The following is a 20,163-nucleotide window of genomic DNA, read 5'->3' on the forward strand; positions in this document are numbered from 1 at the left end:
ATTTTCACCCAGCCTCTTTCTTATTGTCAAATCATGAATACTGACCTTAACTGAAGCGGCTGATTAGTGCTTTAGATATTAATTTTGGTTATTTTTCCAAACCTTACTTGATTAGCCGTCAATCCACTCTCAAAGCGATTTCAGCAGGCCGGCCACTCCAAGGAACGTTCCCCACTGTTCCATGCTTTCTCCATCTGTGTAATGCCTCTCAATGTGGTCGCTTGAGCCGCAAAGCCTTTGAAACAACTTATTTGTTATCCTTTCCCGACTGGCAAAACGTCATTGACTTGGTTTCTCATCTAATTTCATTAGACATGTCCATAATGTGTTTAGGAGATCTTTTAGCCTACATCTTTTTTGTCAGACAAGTTCTTTTAAGTGATTTCTTGATTCCTGATAATCAGACATGGTTATGACTAGTCAACAATAACCAAAAATTAGGCTTCTTTTTAGGTAGTTATTGATCATCAAAAAAAATTCCTTTAGATATTGAAGCATTGTGAAAACATTCTTGTGCTTTTCCAGTACTGCTTATTTTGTAATAATAATATTATTATATAAATAATAATAATATTTAAATAATAATATTATTTAAAATACCCTTGTTTAATGTTTTGACATTCTCGCGTAAGAGTTTTTTGGTGCAACACTTCATACAACAGACCGTCGTTCTACCTTCTCTCATGCTCATTTATTGGATGTCATAGATGTGTGTGAGAAGCACCAAAATATGGCGCTATCATTCTCAGCCAATAGGCGGTGAGTTTGTAACAGGTTTCAGCTGCCGTCACAGCGGCGACGGGAACGCGCACTGAAGACGGGGAAGGGATTGAGAGGCATCGAGGTCGCGTTTATCGTGTTTGGCTGGCAAGTGCCAGGTTCAGCATTATGGAGGATCCTGGACCCCGAGACGAGATAGACCCTCATCGATCAACCACTGCACAGGGATTGTGTAGGCGGCTCATTCCGGGATAAAGGAGTGTTTTCATGTATCCTGCCATAAAGAGCCAGTGAGTGAGCTGCAGAGGAGGCGGTGTTTGCTGGGCTTCAATCAGAGATGGAGTCACTGCTGGTAGGTTAACGAGAAGAGACGGGCGTGAGGAAACTGTGAAGTCTACTAACTAACTAACTAACTAACTAACTAACTAACTACCGCATTGAACTGAGTGACAACAATGAATAAATTGGTGATTACGAGCCGGTTCGATCAGCCTGAGCGAATCGGAACAGGCTGGGCTTATCAAGAGTGAAGTCTGCTCCCATCTGTTGACATCACCGCCCGGCGGCGATGTCCGCTTTCTGCTTGGACCTGCAGACGTCTGCCGTGGTTTCAGCACCACTAGAGCTGGACAGCGACTGCATGGAGCCGCGAGCCAGCCCCGGCGCCCAGGAGCCCGGCGGCTTTCAGGGCCATCCGCCTCGGCAAGCCGGCTCCGGAGGCCTCGGCACGGCCTTGGAGGAGGAACTGGCCATGATTACCGGCGAGCGGGGAGTCGACGAGGAGCTGGCAGACCTGGAGGCGCCAGCATTGGGGCATAACGCAGACATGCTGTTGCTCTTCCGACAGAAAGAAAAGGACTTAGTTTTAGCAGCTAAACTGGGTAAAGCGCTGCTTGAGAGAAACCAAGACTTGACCAAGCAATATGAGAAGATGCACAAAGATCTCTGTGAGAAGTTGGAGGTAAATTTAATTATTAAAGTTTTGATTGCTTCTTTCCGGTTTATCGCCAAAATATAAAAGTTTTACTGTCCAGTTTGGTTTTTGGGATTTAAACCGACTTCAAGGTTGTTATTTTTTCAACTGATTTGGTTGTACCAGGAAAAAGTTGTACACCATGAGCTGAGAAAACACTGATAACACATGCACACTAAAACCATAAAGGACTGTTTATCACACATCTCAGTGTTACAGTGGGGGCTGCTATAGTTCATCCTGTTTTCAAAATGCTTCACATGAACTAAGGGACAGGCTCAGAAAAACACCCACAAAGACTAATCCTGTTTATGTCCTGGGCCTGTAATATCTGCCCGGCATCTGTTCAATCCTTTGATCCATATTCATCCATTTGCACGAGCTCAGAGGAATAAGCTGCTGCACACTCTGATGTTCTTTCTTGATACCCCACTATAACAGCTTTCATCATTGTTTCCAGGTGTTGTTATGATTCACTGTGATCTTTCTTTTCATGGTGGCTTTTGTCCAAAGAAGAAAATAGTTCAGATTCCATTTTGTTCAATCTTGGACCTAACCATGACAGCTCTGGCTACCTCTAATGGTGCAGTGCTTCTGTCCTCTTTTTGAAAACACTTAGAGAGTAAGAAAAAGAAAAAAAACAGATAGTCTGAACTGTCTGTACAAGAGATAGACCATCAGACTTAAAATTTACTTTTTACAGTTTCTTGCAAAACCATTCATACTTCTTGAACTTTTTTTTACATTTGTTTTAAATACAACTTTAAACCTTTAGTGGAACTTTATTTAATAGGCTGATGCGAGGTAGCACAAATTGTGAGGTTGAAGGAAAATAATATATGATTGTTTTAAATTTCCTGGTGTGGACTTTGACTAGGCCATTCTAAGACACAAATATGCTTTGATATAAATCCTACTGTTAGACTCATGTCTTTTGCAGCCTCTAAAAAGCTTTTTACGGGTCTGTATTTAGCCCCATCTTTCTTTACATGTTAATGATTGGGTTCACTATCAACCCTACACTAAATGTAATTTATCCCATGGGTAAATGAATAGTAATAGCACCTCAGTCATACTCAATAGATCAAATTTTAGCTTCAGTTTCCTGAACTTTTTCCATCACTTTGTAACAAAAATAATTTTATCAGGGAAAAATTCAACTTTTTATGAACCAGAAAGGTGCAAATGAAACCCTAGAACCTATCCTTATTGATTTGATGCATACATACATCAAATAAAGAATGTAACCTTTGTCACACCCCTGTCCCCTCCTTTACATTCAGCACTTGGAGCAGGAGAAACACGAGTTACGCCGCCGCTTTGAAAGTCGAGAAGGTGAGTGGGAGGGCCGTGTGGCCGAGTTAGAGACAGATGTCCAGCATCTGCAGGGTGAGCTGGAGCGCCACCAGGTCCAGCTGAGGGAGGCGGACAGGGAAAAGACCAAGACCATCAGCGAACTCTCTGAACAGAACCACAGACTGCTGGAACAACTCAGTAGGGTGAGAAGTAGTGATCATGTGTGTTTGTGTGCATGCCTGGGTTCCAGAGGTACAGCTTTAGGCTACCTGAGCAAATCTGCAAGTGACGATTTAATTAGCTTGGGCTGTGTATTGTGGTCCTAATGCTTCCTTAAATGGCCTTCCAACCAGTCAAGACACACATCTTAGAGAAGCACAACTGTGTGTGTGTGTGTGTGTGTGTGTGGTGTGTGTGTTCCTGTCTTGGCATCACAGTGAGAACCATTTTCCCAATTTCACCATCAAATTGAGGACCGTTTGTACCAAAGTGAGGACATTTTGCTGGTCCTCACGACCTATTTTGCTAACGGTTAGGTTTAGGACTAAAGCATGAATTGACTTTAGGTTAAGGTTAGGGTTAGGCATGCACTGGTAATGGTTAGGTTTAGGGTTATTGTCAGGGTTAGGGCATAGAAAGGGTTGAAAATGACTGAAAATCAATGGAAGTCAATGGGAGTCAACACATGGTCCTCACTACATATAGCAAAACAAGAGTGTGTGTGTGTGTGTGTGTGTGTGTGTGTGTGTGTGTGTGTGTGTGTGTGTGTGTGTGTGTGTGTGTGTGTGTGTGTGTGTGTGTGTGTGTGTGTGTGTGTGTGTGTGTGTGTGTGTGTGTTTCCTTGGGGCCAGTCTGTCGAGTTCCTGTCTGCCTGACTGGATGGACATAGGGTGCTCAGCCAAGTGAGTTTTCATCACCCCTCAGGGTGGACCTGCCGCTGTTCAGCTTATCTCCCTCAGTTCATCTAAATTATGCCAGCTCCTAAATATAAAGCGGGGCTTCCAGGGCTCACGTTGAATAATTTACAGTGATTGAACTGTACATTTATGCAATAGCCTTCTGGTTACCTCTGGTGACCAGTGATTTGAGTGAAGCGTTTTATGATTAGCTGAGACAAAATGAAAAGATTTTAAGATAAATGAATGGACAAATGAAAAGGTACAAGGCTTGAGCAGAGCTAGAAATTTAAGCCAGAAGTTGAAGCTATATCATCGCTGGAAATGCCCCACAGAGTGTATGGTAAGCTGAGACTGGCTGCAAAGGAGAGATTGATGGAACTCAGAGTGCTAACGTTTGTAGCTGCTCTTACTTAATCTGCACTAAGAAGCTCAGTGCAACTGCTCAGTCTACTCAGCTAACACTAACGGAACACTTTCTTCAGTCAGAATGGTCACTTATTAAGATAATAGCTCCTGAAATAACATGTATAATATTGTTCTTTCATTCTACACTGGGAAGATGCCATTATCATTGTCATTGTAAAAAATAAAATGTACAATGATTTGTTTTACTTTATCCAACAGTGAAAACATAAAGTAAAAATTTTCTCACAATAATTTGATCTCATCAATCTGTTCTAGCTTTGAAAAAAGTGGACTAAATGGAGATTTGGTCTGTCAATTGATAAAGGAGAAGCAGGAATAGACAATGGATGTGATTATACAACAGTAATTAAAAAGAAAAAAATATTACTTTGGATTTGTTTCAATATACAGACAATTCAGTGCACAAGTTGTACTTGAATGCACCACAGCAGCACCCGTAAAGAAAATGAACTCCCAGTCTATATGTAATCTGTTCCAAAGACTCTGACAGTGTTTGGGGCTGGCTGAATGCTACAGGTAGCTGGGTTTGGGTTTAGCCTGATTTTCTCTGCATCAATGTTGTTTACAACTGATGGAACTGACATGGGGGAATATATATATATATATATAGGTTGCACAAAATACTAATTCGTTCCCACGAAGCACTTATTTGTGACCACAACATAGGTATAATGTGAGCACGAAATACTGGTGCTGGGGTGCTTTCATCTAACGTTACAATACGAGGTTTGTGGTTGTAACTTGAGAAAATATGAAAGTTATGCGGCTTTCTTCAACACTTGATCCCTGACCTGTCTTATGTGTTCCTTGGTCTTCCTGATACAAAAAGTTCATAGGTATATAATGTGCGCACGAAATATTACTTCGTGGAAAAGAATTAGTATTTTGTGCGCACATTAAATATATATTTTGCAGCCAAAAATTTATATTTCATGCCCAACAATTAGTATTTCATGGGCACAAATTAGTATTTCATGGGAACAAATTTGTATTTCATGCTCACGCTATATATATATATATTTCCCCCATGTCAGTTCCTGGGTGACGTAGTTTACGTTCTGCTTAACATTGTTTTAGGTGAGTAATTTAGGGCTTTGAAAGTTTTTGTTGAAAAATGCTGAGATAAAGCTTTGGTTTGGTCCACTGTACTTTCTCCACCGTTACTGTAATAATGAGAAACCTTAATCTTCCCAAATAGTAGACTTTAGTGATAGCTCTGAGTTCTTTTTACAGTGCTGGTTGTTGAAGTTATGTGGCAGAATATAGAATTACACACTTTAGTTCCACAGATTAAGGTTCTGCATGTGTACACGTTTAAACAACTGTGCTGCTTCGTTATGCGTGCATCCTGAAGGAAAGTGTTAGCTACAAGTGTTTGCTACATATATACAACGCAGGGCTGCTTAACAACTAAACATATGAGTCACATATGGACCACACTAATCATAGAAGCAGTCAAGCCCATGGTAACTCTGGAAGAGCAGTTGAGATCCACAGCTCAGGTGGAAGATTATGTTTGTTCCACAGCTCTGTACTTCATGCATGAGCGACAAAAAGAAAGCCATTGTTGTAAGAAAGCTTTGAGAAGTCTGGGACACTTTTGCAAACTTACAAAAAGTTGGACTGGTCTACTTGCAAACCGTTATATGTGGCAGTGAACTAAGACTGCAAATCATTCTCAAATTGTCATGCCCATATTGAGACATGGTAGTGGCAGCATCATGATGGGGGATGCTTTGCTTCAACCAGAGTTAGCCAGAGTTTATGGGAAGATAAAGAAGGGCAGTCTTGAAAGAAAACTTGGCTGCAAAAGACTTGAGACTGGGGCAGAGGTTCACCTTACAGCAGGACAGCGACCCTAAATACAGCCACAGCTACAAACGAATGATTCGGAACAACACCCAGTTAAAGTTCAGACCTAAATCCAACTTAGAATCTTAGGCATGACCTTTGATATTCTTAGAAAATCGTCATTCAATCTGATTGAGCCTGAGCTATATTGCAAAGAATGAGCAAAAAATGTCAGTGCCTGGATGTGCAAAGCTATTAGACACACAGCAAAATTATTGCTGTTGTAATAGCAGGGAAAGTTGGTCCTACAAAGCATACCGTTTCCTTCCACTTCACAATGATGCCCCACATTGTGTTGGTTTACCATATAACATTCCAATTACAAATGTTGACTTTTGTGGTTGCACCTTGTTGTATAAAGAACTAACATATAACCATCTTTCATTTTACTTTCTACTTTCAAAGCCAACTCTTCATTTAAAAAATGAATGCAGTAAAATATAATTAACATACATGTTCAGTTGCAAAGCTTTAAAAACAAACATGCCATCTACACAAGACAGGATCAAAAAGAGAAGATCTCAATAAAAGGCCATTAACGCAATATTTCTCTTTCAGCTATGACAAAAGTTATGTGTCTATCAGTTGTATTAGTTTTACCCAACTGCTTTTATACAGATGAACATTGACACAGGCGTGTTCACACTTTTCTCTGATAATTACGATTACACAACTGATGGACGTTGTTAATTGAGACGGAGATGCTTAATGCCACAGGAATTTGCTTGTTCCCTATAGGAGCAGGAACACTTTGCAAACTGTCTGTGAAATACACTGCATAAACATTAAAAGTAATAAAAGCAGTCTATGCACAGATTCATGTCAGCCCAGACTTCTACTTTGTAGTTTGGCCTTGAGCAGCATGTAACAATGCACCATGGCATTGAGCTACATGTAAAAAATGCCCCAGAGCTATATACAGAGGTGCTTTGATAACCTTGTCAGCTGTGATTCCTCAGATAAAACGTGTGTATGTGTGTGTAAGTGTGTGTGTTGTGATCTGCTTCCAGGCACCTGCAGCTCCATGTGGAAAAGGCTCCATGTTTAATCCCTGGTCTGCTGGTGTGCAGAGCATCTTCCCATCACATCTTAATCTGATTTAGTCAGCTCCACCCACCCCACACTACCACCCCGACCAGTAACCACCATCACCTCATAAGACTCTGGAAGGGGCTTTTTTGACCAGAGGATTGCTGCAAAAGCAAACACTCAACATAATTAAAGGTTTCATTTAGTTGAAAGCTTGTTGTTGGAATCTAGAAAGATTTTCCTGGGGAGTGCTGTGATTGGTGGGGTGACAACACATTTTGTGGTCTCTGTAACTAAGTGAAATTGGTGCCACCTAATTGATTGCATCGATTCAGATCACATGATTCAGAGAGCTGGGCAGATGAGGGGAACCTGCAGGGTAATAGAGAAAATAAGGTCAGCACTGCTGCTCATGCTTTCATTTTATTCTTTTTTTCTCTGTGTCTTCACCCCTTTGTCCAAGCTCATTACCAAGCAACAAGCTGTGACTAAGTAATAGTAACTGGTTAAACACTCAGTCTGAATGCAGGAAGTGCTAGACAACCCAGAGGGGACCCTTGCAGCTGTGAAGCCACCAGAGACGTCCTACTATTTTAAACTGCCCTTACTGTTTCTCACTGTTGACTCTTTGATCATAATAGGATTGTTCCACATAAAGCGATCCTGTATGGTCACTTGTTAACCTTGTCTGGCATTCTTAGAAATTATGTGAACTGATAAGGATATGAACTGGACTCATTACCTGTTTATGCATAGTGTCCTCAGATGGCTTCTGTTGTGTACTGATGTCTTTTGAATAAAACTCACTGACCTGAATTGAGTGTTGAAGCCAAAACACATACAAGTGATGCACTCCGTGCCACTGACTAACAGCAAGCACATGCATTAAGTGTGCGTTACAATAAAAATTAATGGAGGGAAACATAAAATAAAGGAATATACATAGAACAGGCACTTAGAACACCTACTGTACATTTTCCAAGGTTGAAGAACCAAGCCTCAGTGTTAACACAAACTGATTTGGATTTGAAACAAAAACAGAACAGGCTCCTTATTCACTCATCCTCTAAATTCTGTGATAGTGTTCGTATTATGATGAGGATCTTCTACCATGGTATTCAAAAAGTTTACTTAATTACGGAAAACAATTATGCAGTCATGTGAAACAATTACAGGCAGTCCTTAGTCCTTGGTGGATTTGTTGGTATGTTTTGGATCATTGTCATGTTGCAGGGACCAGTTCTGCTTTGGCTTAAATATTTTTACAAACGGTCTCACATCTCATATTTCACATGCCTCCTGTTCTGGTGTCCAGGTATTTAAGCTCAACTGTCCAAAGAATAATATTCCAGAAGTCCTGGTCTTTATCTAAGTTTTCCATAGCAAACTTTAATCGGGCCTTCATGATTTCCTTCTTGCATAACTCCCATGAAAGGTTTAACCCTTTTCTGTCATTTTCTGAGTGCAGAGACATGCATCCATGGAGGGTTAGGGTAGTCCATTTTAAGTGCTGTGATGATGTTTTATGGTTTTTTGGGATTTATTTGAAAATCATTGTGTCTGCTTTCAGGGTGAACTTGCTTGGATGGCCAGATCTGGGTATGTTGGCAGTTGTTTTGAATCTCCTCCACTTGTTGAATATTTTCCATACATTGCAATGACTGATTTATTTTGAGACCTCTTTAAATCCCTTACCAGACTCATAAGCTTTTCTGCTCTCACCATGTTGTTTCTCTCATTTTAACAGTCAGGAGCACTCTAAACTAAATGTCTGAGGTTTAAATTGGGGAGACCTCCATCAATATGTTGAGTAATGATACAAGCATGTTTGCAATTTTAGTGATTTTAAGTGGGAATAAATGTGTGGCTTTCCTAATGTATTCCACGGCAGACTTTTTTTTAAATTAGATGTTTTAACAAACTTTAAAAGATCATTTCTTAATTTTTTATTTTTTTTTTTGCTTATATTAATAGAATTCTTCCAGGTACTTCCAAATTTCATGTCTATATGCCCACATATTTTAGTCTGTTATAGGGTGTATGTAGAAGGTTTTCACATGACTGTAATCTGAAAATAAAAAGGTAAAATGCAAGTACAAAAAGTCAGAAGTGAAAATTATTTTGAACATTTACACAATTAGTTAATTAAATTCAAGAAAATACTTTTGAAGCCCGTTTTTTGGGCATCTTGCATGCATCTTATTAGGGTAAAAGGTTTTGTGTTAATAATACATCTACAGTTGATTTTTGATCCAAGTTTAATTTTGCACATTTTGTTACATTTGTACAAACCTCAGTGTCTTTTCTTGGGATTTTATATGACAGGCTCATATAAAGTAGTGCATAATTGAAAAATAAAAGGAAAATGACGCATCCTTAAAAAGAAAATCAGAAAGTAGCATACATTTATACTAAATCAATGCTTTGTAGAAGCACCTTTCTGCTGCAGTTACAGCTGCAAAGTTTTTACGGTATGCCTCCACAAGTTCTGCACATTTTCAAAATAGTTCAAGCTCTCCACTACAAGCCAGATTGGATAGTGTGAACATCAATTTTAAAGTCTTGCCCTTGATTCTAAATTAGATTTAGGTGTAGACTTTAATTGGACCATTCAAACACATGGATATGTTTTGATCTAAACCAGTCCAGCATAGCTGTGGTTTTATGTTCAGGTTTGGCATCCTGCTGGAAGTCTTCTGCAAAAACAGCTTTCATCCAGTATTCTCCTGTATTTAGCTTTATCTATCTTACCATAAACTCTGATCTACTCCCCTATCACTGCCAAGGAAAAGGGATCCCACAGCATGATGCTCCCACCATCATAGTTCCCTGTGGGGATGATGTGGTGTCATATGTAGTGTCAGTTTTCTTCCACACATAGTAATTTGCATGTGGACCAAGACTTAAATGTTGGTCTCATTTGACCAGATCAACTTCTTTCATGTGTTTGCAGTGTCCTCTACTCAGCTTGTAGCAAACTGCCAACAGGTGGCTTTCTAATTATGGCCCTCCTCTTGTCACTCCTTGGTTTGATTTGGGGAGTGCACGACTAATCCCCTTGACAGATTCTCCCAAATGAGTTGTGGATTTTGCTTCCTCTACAAAGTTACTATGAGCCTCTTGGCTGCCTATCTGATTAATGCTCTTCTTGTCCAGCTTATCAGTTTAGGTTGATGGCTATGTCTATGTAGGTGTCCCAAACTCTTTTCATTTTTAGATGGTGGACTGAACAGTTCTCTGTGAGATGTTCAAACCTTGCAATATTACTTTATTACAAAACCCTGCTTTAAACTTCTCCACATCTTTCTCCTTGACCTGTATACTGTGTTCCTTGGTCTTCATGATGCTGATTGTTCACTAATGTTCTCTAACAAACCTCTGAGACCAGAAACAGAACATCTGTTCTGTTTCTCCTACACTTACACTAATGTTAAACTTTGTGTACCAATCAGGTGTCTTCCCAACGTAGTTGGTTGAACTGGATTTTATTCAGGGGTATTGGAGAAAAGGGAGCTGAATACAAATGCATGTTACACTTTTCAGATTTTTAGATGTAAAAGAATTTAGAAACCAAGTATTATTTTCCTTTTACTTTACATTTATGAAGTTCTTTGTGTTGATTTATCCCATAAAATCACATGTGTGAGATGTGGTTGTAAAATGTACAAAATGTGGAAACCTTCAAGCAATATTTGGCACAGCACTGCACAGCATACACTTTAGCTAACCTTTACAAGGCTAGGAAACTCAAAGGAAGTCATGGGGGAAGATGTAACACTGGGTTAATGGCTTGTAATCTGGAATGATAGTGTCACTATATGCATATAATCAGGAAGTAGAATCACCCCAATCTAGACATTGATTAATTCATCACAGCAGGTAACATGGATTCACTCTTTACTTAACCAGGAATACATATTGAGATTAATAATCTCTTTTACAACAATATCTTGGGGACGACAGACAGGAGTATAAGTTATGACAGAACAAATTACACACGAATGCATGCACTTGGTACTTGTATTACTGTGTGATTAAAGCACCACCTAATATTTAATACACTGAATATCTAATTGTTGCATGGGGTGTGTATGTGTGTGCCCTGGTCTCTGTATCAGGGCAGCCAATCTCATTGAACCTAATCAGATCAGAGTGAGGCAGCAGGAAGAGGACCTTTCTGTAATTACATCACCCCACAAGCTCTGAGGAGGCTGGACATGCATTGCCTACATGTTTTATGGCCTTGGTCAGTTTTACTGAATTGACTGGATTATGTGCTGACAGCTGCCTCCAGTGACTCATTCAATTTCTGCTTACTTAGTACAACAATTTAACACACTGGATGTACCAGAATATAGCCATAATATGGATGTAAGATTGACTTGGTATTGTAACCTTGTAATGTGGGAATCAATTTCACTGTAATTACAGATAGATTAAAAACAAAATATAAGCTAATATAATTGTATTTATTTAAAATGTTATTTAAAACAACAAAATATGGTGATTATTATAAATGTTATAGGTTTATTTAACATTTCTTGATTTTAAATTTAGTTACAGAAACTTAAACAAAAATATAGAATAAACATCCAGTAAATCTGGTAGTAGTTTTCAAGTAAATAGGCTTATTGCTGCTATTTATAGTGCAACACAAGTACAGCTAGCTTATATTAGATGGTCAGGCTGTCTGCTTCTGTAGCCAGCCTGCAGTCAGATGCTAATCACACATACCACTTTTAGCTTGCCAACCGTTTGGCTTTGAAGCAGTGTCACCTTCATATGAAAGAAGGGTGGCGCTCTAATCACACCATAACTACCGGTGGTGTTTTTTTATGTCAGGAAATATTTCCAAATAACTTTTTTTTTTTTTTCCTGGACCCAAGGAAAAGTGCTAGCGTCGTCTCTAAGCCTGCTGACCATCAATGCAGAGCAACATCCATGGAAGGGAGTTATCTACAGTACCCCTACAATACTCCTTGAATTATGCAGCAGAAGAAAACCTTGGTCACTTTCTCTGGTTTGTAATTGAAAAGACTTTAAACTTTAGGGCCAGTATGATAAAAACATTTCTTAAAGTGTAACTTTTTAAAACTTTGGTATCCACCTTACTCCTATGACCCATGATGCTTTGCATGAATTCCATTTACGACCTCTGGAGCAGCATTCTTAAATGAAGATAAAAGGTATTTTGCGTGCAGGTTAAAACACGTGGGAATATTAAGTTGAACACTTTAAATGGAACAATATATTCATAGCTGCACCGTCTTTTAAAAATTTGAGGCGTTACCTGAAGAAATGGCCACTGATTACTTTAGGCAGCACATTTAGCTGCTTCGTCAACTACACTACAGATGAAGAATGGGGTTTAAAAATATAATTTCAGATATAATTTAGATCTTGTTTCACTATAATCTTTGCTTTTAAATCCCCAAGAGGTAATATATTGTGTATTTGTCTATTTAATATATAATTTAAGTTGTAGGTTGAATATCTATCTGATTAGGGATGGAAAGAGTGGAATGCCATACGCTGCTGATCATAAAACATAACTGTGTTACCTGTTATTTCTCAAGCCTAAAAGCATTCATGATCTGCTCTCAGGAGTTCTCTTAATCCTTTTCAGAAGTCAATAAATTTTTCTCTGATGGCTGTCATTGGCCAACTGCAGAATGAGATAGCAGGTTTCCTCCATAGGCTTTTTTTTTACAAAGTGAAAGGTGGTAACATACAGAGTTTTCAACTGGCACATTTGTCCTGATTTCCTGTTAGATGGTAACAGATGGAAAACAATTTCCTGAATGCAGGAATAATCTTGTTTCACTTCGGGTGCATGTTTAACACACAGCTGCTTAAGCCCCAAGTTAAGTTTTGTCTAATTGAAGGTAGAGCAATAAACAGCCCAAGAAGCAGTCATGTCTGGACATTTCCAAGCCTCATGGGAACATGTCCAGACATGTAAGATTATCCAGAATAAATTTAGTGGCGCATGGCAGTAGAACTGTCAACCCATATATCGAGGCTATTACCCCTTGACGCAGCTTGACGCAGGTTGCATTCCCTACCTTAAGACCTTTGCTGCATGTCTCTTTAGACTCTTTCTCTGTCTGAAATCTGTCACTAAAGGCACCATGGAAAAGTTAAGCTAAATAAAAAAATCTAATCAAACAAGCTGATTCAAAAAATACAGCTCACTACATATGATTAGCTGCCAAAAATGCTGCTTCACTGTAACTTCTGCCATCTTACCAATAATTGCACACACAACCAATCCCCCCAGGAAAATTGTAGATACCTTCTCTCCAGGAATGGTCCCATGTCCAGACAGAAGTGTGATTATTTCTGGAAAAAGAAAGCCAAAATCTAACACCATTTATTGTGCACAGTCTCAATAACACAATGTGTCCACATTAAACTCAAACAGGATTTGATCACTGCTCCTTCCTCAGCCTGCTGTCAGAGAGAATCTTTCCAGGCTTCAGAGCAGAGCATCTGCATCTCATCAGTGAAAAGTGTTGCTCTCAGGATTGTGATTGTCAGGACCAGCTGCAGCTGTTTGAATGTGCAGCTGTCCATCCCCAACGGGTTCAGACCAGGTGTCTGATTGTGACTCGGGAAAATACCAGAAACAACGAGACCAGCCAGTCGCTGCTCCACTAATTCTGCTTCTTTCTAGTTACTATGGCAACCAGAGTGACATGCAAATTGTGGTGTTACCATGGAAATGTGCTTTTCTGACTGGCACCATAATACAGAGTGTTTGGATGCACGGGTGCGTCACCTCAGACCCTTGATGCATGAGTCAGGTTCAATAGCCCCAGGGTGAATCGACACCATTTGATCTCCTAACCTACCTTCTCTGTGAGAATGAAAGCTTTGGATTCCTTCCCCACAGTCCCTGTTTTTGTCCTTGTTTGGCCTGTTCTGCTGAAAATCTGTAATCTGAATAATTTATCCACAGATTAAGAGACTATGTGCAAATCTGAGGTCAACTTTGTAGTTTTCCAGTACAATCCTTAATCGGTCCATTTATTGGGCCAGTGGGTCAGATGTCACATTACCATGGTGACCCGACCTGTCGCTGCACTGGCCTCTACTAGCTGCAAAGCATGATTTAAAGTGCACATCTGTCCCACTGAATGTAGAGTGGATTACAGCCATGAGCTCATGACGACACAAAATAGTAATTTAGGGTTCGACATAAACTCACAAAGTCTGCTGTTCAAAATACTCACACACAAACTCAATGAAGACAAACAGGCAAAAATAAAAAAGAGAGCTAAGGAGCCAAAGTATTTGACTGGTGCAATTATTCACTGAATCAACAAACACAGTGATACACATGAAGCAAACAGTCAAGTCAAGTCTATTTATGAAGCGCTTTTCAGCAACAAGGCACTCAAAGCGTTGTACATGAGGAAAAACATTACAATGGTATAGAAAATCAAACAACAGAAAAACAAATTAAATGACATTAATAATCCTTGGGGGCTTAATGGTAAGAGCTGGTTCTAATCCAATCTTTCTAATAGAGGTAATTAGCACATTAAGTCCTCTGTGGTAAGGAATTCATCCTGTGCTAGAAGAAAAATGATAATATTAATCATTGAGGTCGCTGGTATGAGGCAGCTGTGGTCCCATCATTCAAATAATAACAGTTATGGGCACTCACTGAAGTCTAAGTAGAGAAGCTGGGTCACTGGTATAAAACATTTTTAGTCCAAACTTTCAAATTCTAATAATGTTTGGCTTTCACTGGTATGAAATAGTTGTAATACAATCCTTCTAAGCAATCAAAGAATATATGAAGCCACATTTAGGTAAAAAGAGGATAAGAAGAAAGACCAGATTAGGTAAGAGGAGGAGAAAAAAATCATATTTCACACTTTATCCATAGCAGGATACAATTTGAGATATCAAATAAAACTCCTACGCAACACATATACAAGACAGCATATGTCAGGGATACGGTGAAGGCTGTATGTTAGGGGTGTGTATGTTATGAGCATGTGCATGTGTGTAAAGTAAGTCCATGAAGCACTGTCACAGAGGCCATTGTCTTTGATGGTACGATCTAATGTTCATCAACCGGCCACACAGTTCTGAGCAGGTCCACAGGAAAGGAAAGAAAGAAAGCAGAATGAGTAAAACCTCTCAAAACACAGAGCAATGAAATACAAAATCAGACTGGAAAACATAACCCCACTCAAGCTACAAAAGCCATAAACCCTTAATCAATCTAAATGTACCGCTCATATAAGTCATAGAAGAAGCAAATTTCCTTGCCTTACTTACACTTTTTTCATCCGATGACTGACAGTTCTCTCTGCAGTTAACGTCTGAGGGATCAGGGGTCTCATTTGTTGGGTCTTCTGCTTCTGCCTTTTACGCTCTAAAATATTTCCAGATTTCTTGAATAATGTAAGACATGCAAATTCATGCAAAAATCTTTTTTAACATAGGAATTTTAATTTTGAAGATATTATCCATTAGTGCAGTTGTTCATGCTAACAGTGTAGACTAACAATTAAAACACAGCTGGGTAATGAAGTGTGGATTTCCGAAGAAGGATTTTACAAAGTGCGAATTTTTAAAAAGCACATAAACAACAACAAGAGGCTAATTATGCTTTGTGTGTATTTGGGTCGATGACATCACAAGAGACAGAATGACTTAGCTGACATTAGTTAATATTGATCCAGAAGAGTGCCTTTTGATGTATTCAACACTGACTCTGAGACATTTAAGCTGCATTTCAGTCGCAGGTGGTTCAACCATACATGCACGACAACGACAATCATCTTTAGAAATTTAACTGGACTGAATCTGTTTCTATTCCAGTTAGAAATTTTCCATTTGATTTGTTTCAGTGCATATTTGCCCCTTGTAAAACACATGAATGCTGCTTCTAGTACCTTAAATACTTACTGTACATGATTCTGAACTCATAAAACATTATCTTACCAAACAACTTTGTTGTGTGACTCCTCAGCAAAGGGATTAAAAACATGCGCACTGAAGAGGGAAAAACAAGCACAAATAGACAGATAGATGTTCTCCGAAGAACTCTTATCAGTTTCATTATGCCTTGTGGGATCACCAGAGGTATGTGTGTAAAAGTTTGCTTTTGGGAGGGTAGATTTTACTTTGCATCGAATGATTTATTAAAAAATCAAAAATACAAAAAAAAATTGCACACTATTCTATAGGTTAAAAAACTATATCTAGCATGAGTTGGACTGATTTTACTAAAAGTCTAACTAATAGATTTAAATATTTCGGATATTTCAATAGTTAAAATTGTAGTTTGCCGATTTGTTTGTGCACCTCAGCTTTGGCCTCAATTCATCCTAATTTACTTCAGAGTGCATGGCTGCCTGTCTTTGTGGTGGACTGATCAATCCTTTACCCTCCCTCCTTCCCAATGACCGTCTCCAGTAGTCAGCAGCCCTGAACAAGCTAAATCTGCTAGTGGTTTGAATCCTTTCACTGTGTACTTTTACTGCTCAGAGGAAGCTACTCAAACAGATATCTTAGCTATGTTTAGTTGCCAGTGAATCCCTTAAGATTCCTTACAGACTTGAACCAGTGTCAACCTAAGGACAGAACCAAAATGAAGAGAGTTAAGGCGGATACATGGCCAGCTGTTCAGCCACCTCAGGTTGCCTTGAACATCTCAGAAAGCTGCAGCAGTTTTTAGTGACCTTGGACGGTCTCTGAAAGCAGCGTTTTACTGATTTAAATGCTTTGGCAAACATACTTTACAATGAGCCCAGATGGCTGTTACAATGGGCACTTTTCAGGAAATACAGTTGCCATGGCAGTTGTGACAAAGCAAGCAATCACTTCCTCTGTGTGGCCTGATCCCACCTAACCAATAAGCTGTGATTCTGCTGCTGCACAGAACAACATTTCTGTTGAATGGTTTTCATAAGGACCATGACACATTCTGTTAGAGATACAACTAACAAATGTACCACTTTCAGGAACAAACTGTGACAATCACTATAACAAATCTGTATAATATGAATGTGTGTGTGTTGTGCTTGCTCCCAGACTCCTACAATCATCTTACAGAGAAAGATGTAGTCTGGTCTTCTCTATTGTGCTGAGGAGGTAATGCAATAAAGTGTGTTCATGGCAGCTGGATCAGCCACATAACATAATGCAAATTAATCTGCTATCAGTTAGCAAAGCTTTGATTGGTAAGGTCAACTAAGTATCTGCCCTGATGTGTCTTTCTGTCCTCATCCAGGCTGCAGAGGTGGAGAGGCAGCTGTCCACTCAGGTCCAATCATTACGGGACGACTTCAGGGAGAAGAGTATGTCTACAAGCCAGCACATGACACGACTAGAGACTCTACATGCTGAGGTCAGCCACTCTGCATCATTTCTCCTGCAATTACCATTTTACTCACTGTTATTATTTGAAATATGCTTACTTGGATCATTCAATTCAGTTTATTTATATAGCACCAATTCACAATACATCAAGGCACTTCACAAATGTCAGGTGCATACATTACAATTAATCCTAACCATTGAACAGTGCAGTCAGATTCAGTTATTTATTCAAATTGGATAAAACGTTTTTCTATCTAAGGAAACCCAGCAAATTGCATCGAGTCAAAGACTTGTAGCATTCACTCCTCCTGGATCATGTGATACTTACAGAGATAATTGTGCAGAAATGAGAGATGCATAGATCACAAATTTTCTGGATAGTTTCTGATCACAGATTTAGTAAAGTTCTAACCATTTTAGCTGACACTGATACTTAAAAACAGCAGTTTTTTTTGGTACTTCCTGAATAAATAAATAAATTTTAATGCCTTATCAACAAAGTGATAAATGGTAAATGTCCTGCACTTGTATAGCTTTATGAAGTAACCAGAGACCCCAAAGTGTTTTACACTACAATTAGTCATCCACACATTGATTGTGGTAAGCTTCATTGTAGCCACAGTCCTGTCTGTAGTGAAATCAAACCAATAATCCCTCTAAAACCGACAAACATCACAAAACTGTCTCACTCTTCATCACTAAAAATGTACAAATGTACTAAAAACACTGCAGTTTATGGCTCAAAGGTGTTTCAACAAAACACAACTAAAATAATTATAATTATAGTACTAGCCCTTTGTCTTGTTTACACATTTGTTACATGGTAAATAACCAGCTGTGTCTGACTTAATATTGTAAAGAAAAGCTTTGATTGACTGCTGTTTTAGGCTGTTAAACCATTTGCTTATTTATTATTAGAAAAGATTGCTATCAGTTATTTACATTGGGAACAGAGGTGGCATCACACCAAGTGCGTGAGAGAGAGCAGCCTATATTACACAGCTCTACAGTTAAACAGAATTTCACTATTATTTAAAAACAAAGAGAAAATGATTATAGAGTTAATATTTTAAATTGTCTTTTGCGTCTTATTTGAGCAATTAACCTAATTAGGAGATAGTAGACCCTTACCTTCACTTTGTGATTTCCAGGGCCAACATTTCCTAATCCAGGTTGTTCAATGACAGACAGAATGAAGCTCCAGTATTTAACAGAGCAACATTACTGTAATACATTCAGCTTCCCGCTGACGTTTAACTCCCTGTTGTAACAGCCTGATTAAACAGCAGACATGCTTTTGTTAAAAATACTGTCTTGGCGTTCCTATGACTTCATTTTTGAGCACATCAGTGATGATAACTGAGTTGTCTACTTGTGATTCTTTCACTAAAGGGGAAAAAAACAGATTTTTGAGTATGAGATGTAAAATCTATTGATTCTGGTCATCAGCTAATTTCTTGGTGCATTTCTTGTAAGAATTGCTGAGTACAGCTTATTATTTGATACATGTTTGAGGTAGGTTTTGCTAACAAGAAACCAGAGATCTAAATATAATACTTAGCATGTTGTTTACTGAAATCTGTTTCTACATGTCACAGGCAGTGGTTTAACATGCAATATCTTTGTTTGTGCCATTATTTTGAAGATACTGCTTTGATTGTAACTGTTGTGTGCTTTAAAGTTTCCAGTCATAATTGAATTCGCAGGGGACAGTTGCTCCCTTTTTATCTAATCCTTACAGCAATAAGTGTCTGTTGTGTCAAGACAAGAGTGGGATTATTACTGAAGTGTGATCCTTTCTTCTTTTATCCAAATTTTTCTGTCTCTCTACGTCACTACTTCCTCCTCCATTTCTCTTGGCTCGAGCAGCAAGGGCTCGAAGTGAGTGGTTTCGTTAGACTGCATGCTGCATGTGACGTCTATATGAAGTGTTCTCTTTAATAAGTAACCTACCTTCTGTGATGACAGGGAGGATTCTTCATATTTTTGTCAGGTTTTGTCATTTCTTTTGTGTGTTTTTTGCATCCTTATTGAAATCAAGCATGACAAACATTTTAAAAGATGTAGGAGTGGAGCATGTCAGTGTGGAGATATATGTGTTAATGATAAGCTCTGTGAGCTCAGCTTTTCTACCCAGACTGCAGAGCCTGCGCTATAATTGGGAGGAAAGGCTACTGCTCTATATTTAGCTGAGATGCTGCAATGTCTGGGTCCTCCCACTTTTCCAGCGCTTTCCCTTCATATGGCATGTGCTGATGACTAATGTCTTTTCAGTCTGTTTGCGTAAAAACACAGATTTGAAAGTAAAACCCAGAACATGGCAGCATAGAACTTCTAATGGCAGAGAAACACAACTGATCCACATTTAAGCTTGTTGTGAAGTAGGTTACCAGATGTAGGTCAGCGATAAAAATGAACAAGATTTGATGTTTGTTTAATGGGAAAGCTGCTAAGGCAGATACGGGGGGAAACAGTTTGAAGTGTTGTTTCTATGCAAGCCTGCAGTAGAAGGCCGCTGAACTGGCAGGGTAATGAACAAGCTGATATCCATCTTTGTGTAGATGTTTAAGGATACCAGAGCATTCCTGAGGACGAGGGTGGCAACCAACACCCACACCCGTGCTA

At 39.1% G+C, this 20,163-nt stretch overlaps 1 protein-coding gene across 4 annotated transcripts in view; it reads left to right on the forward strand.

The window, feature by feature from the left end:
• The first annotated feature begins 836 nt into the window (after positions 1 to 836).
• Positions 837 to 20,163, forward strand: part of bicdl1 (BICD family like cargo adaptor 1) — a 34,975-nt gene continuing 15,648 nt past the window's right edge. For 2 of the 4 annotated variants that reach the window (XR_007040711.1, XM_047382203.1), the window contains exons 1-4: positions 837 to 1,681; positions 2,977 to 3,192; positions 17,450 to 17,566; positions 19,408 to 19,419. Coding sequence is in view for 3 of the 4 variants with exons in the window: in XM_047382203.1 (XP_047238159.1) it covers positions 1,289 to 1,681; positions 2,977 to 3,192; positions 17,450 to 17,566; positions 19,408 to 19,419 (738 nt within the window). In the remaining variant the exon portion in view is untranslated. The remainder of the gene's footprint in view (positions 1,682 to 2,976; positions 3,193 to 17,449; positions 17,567 to 19,407; positions 19,420 to 20,163) is intronic. The other 2 variants (XM_047382206.1, XM_047382204.1) reach the window with 2 other exon arrangements.

The sequence above is a fragment of the Girardinichthys multiradiatus genome, chromosome 12 (genome assembly GCF_021462225.1).
Source record: "Girardinichthys multiradiatus isolate DD_20200921_A chromosome 12, DD_fGirMul_XY1, whole genome shotgun sequence".
NCBI classification, from domain to species: Eukaryota; Metazoa; Chordata; class Actinopteri; order Cyprinodontiformes; family Goodeidae; genus Girardinichthys; species Girardinichthys multiradiatus.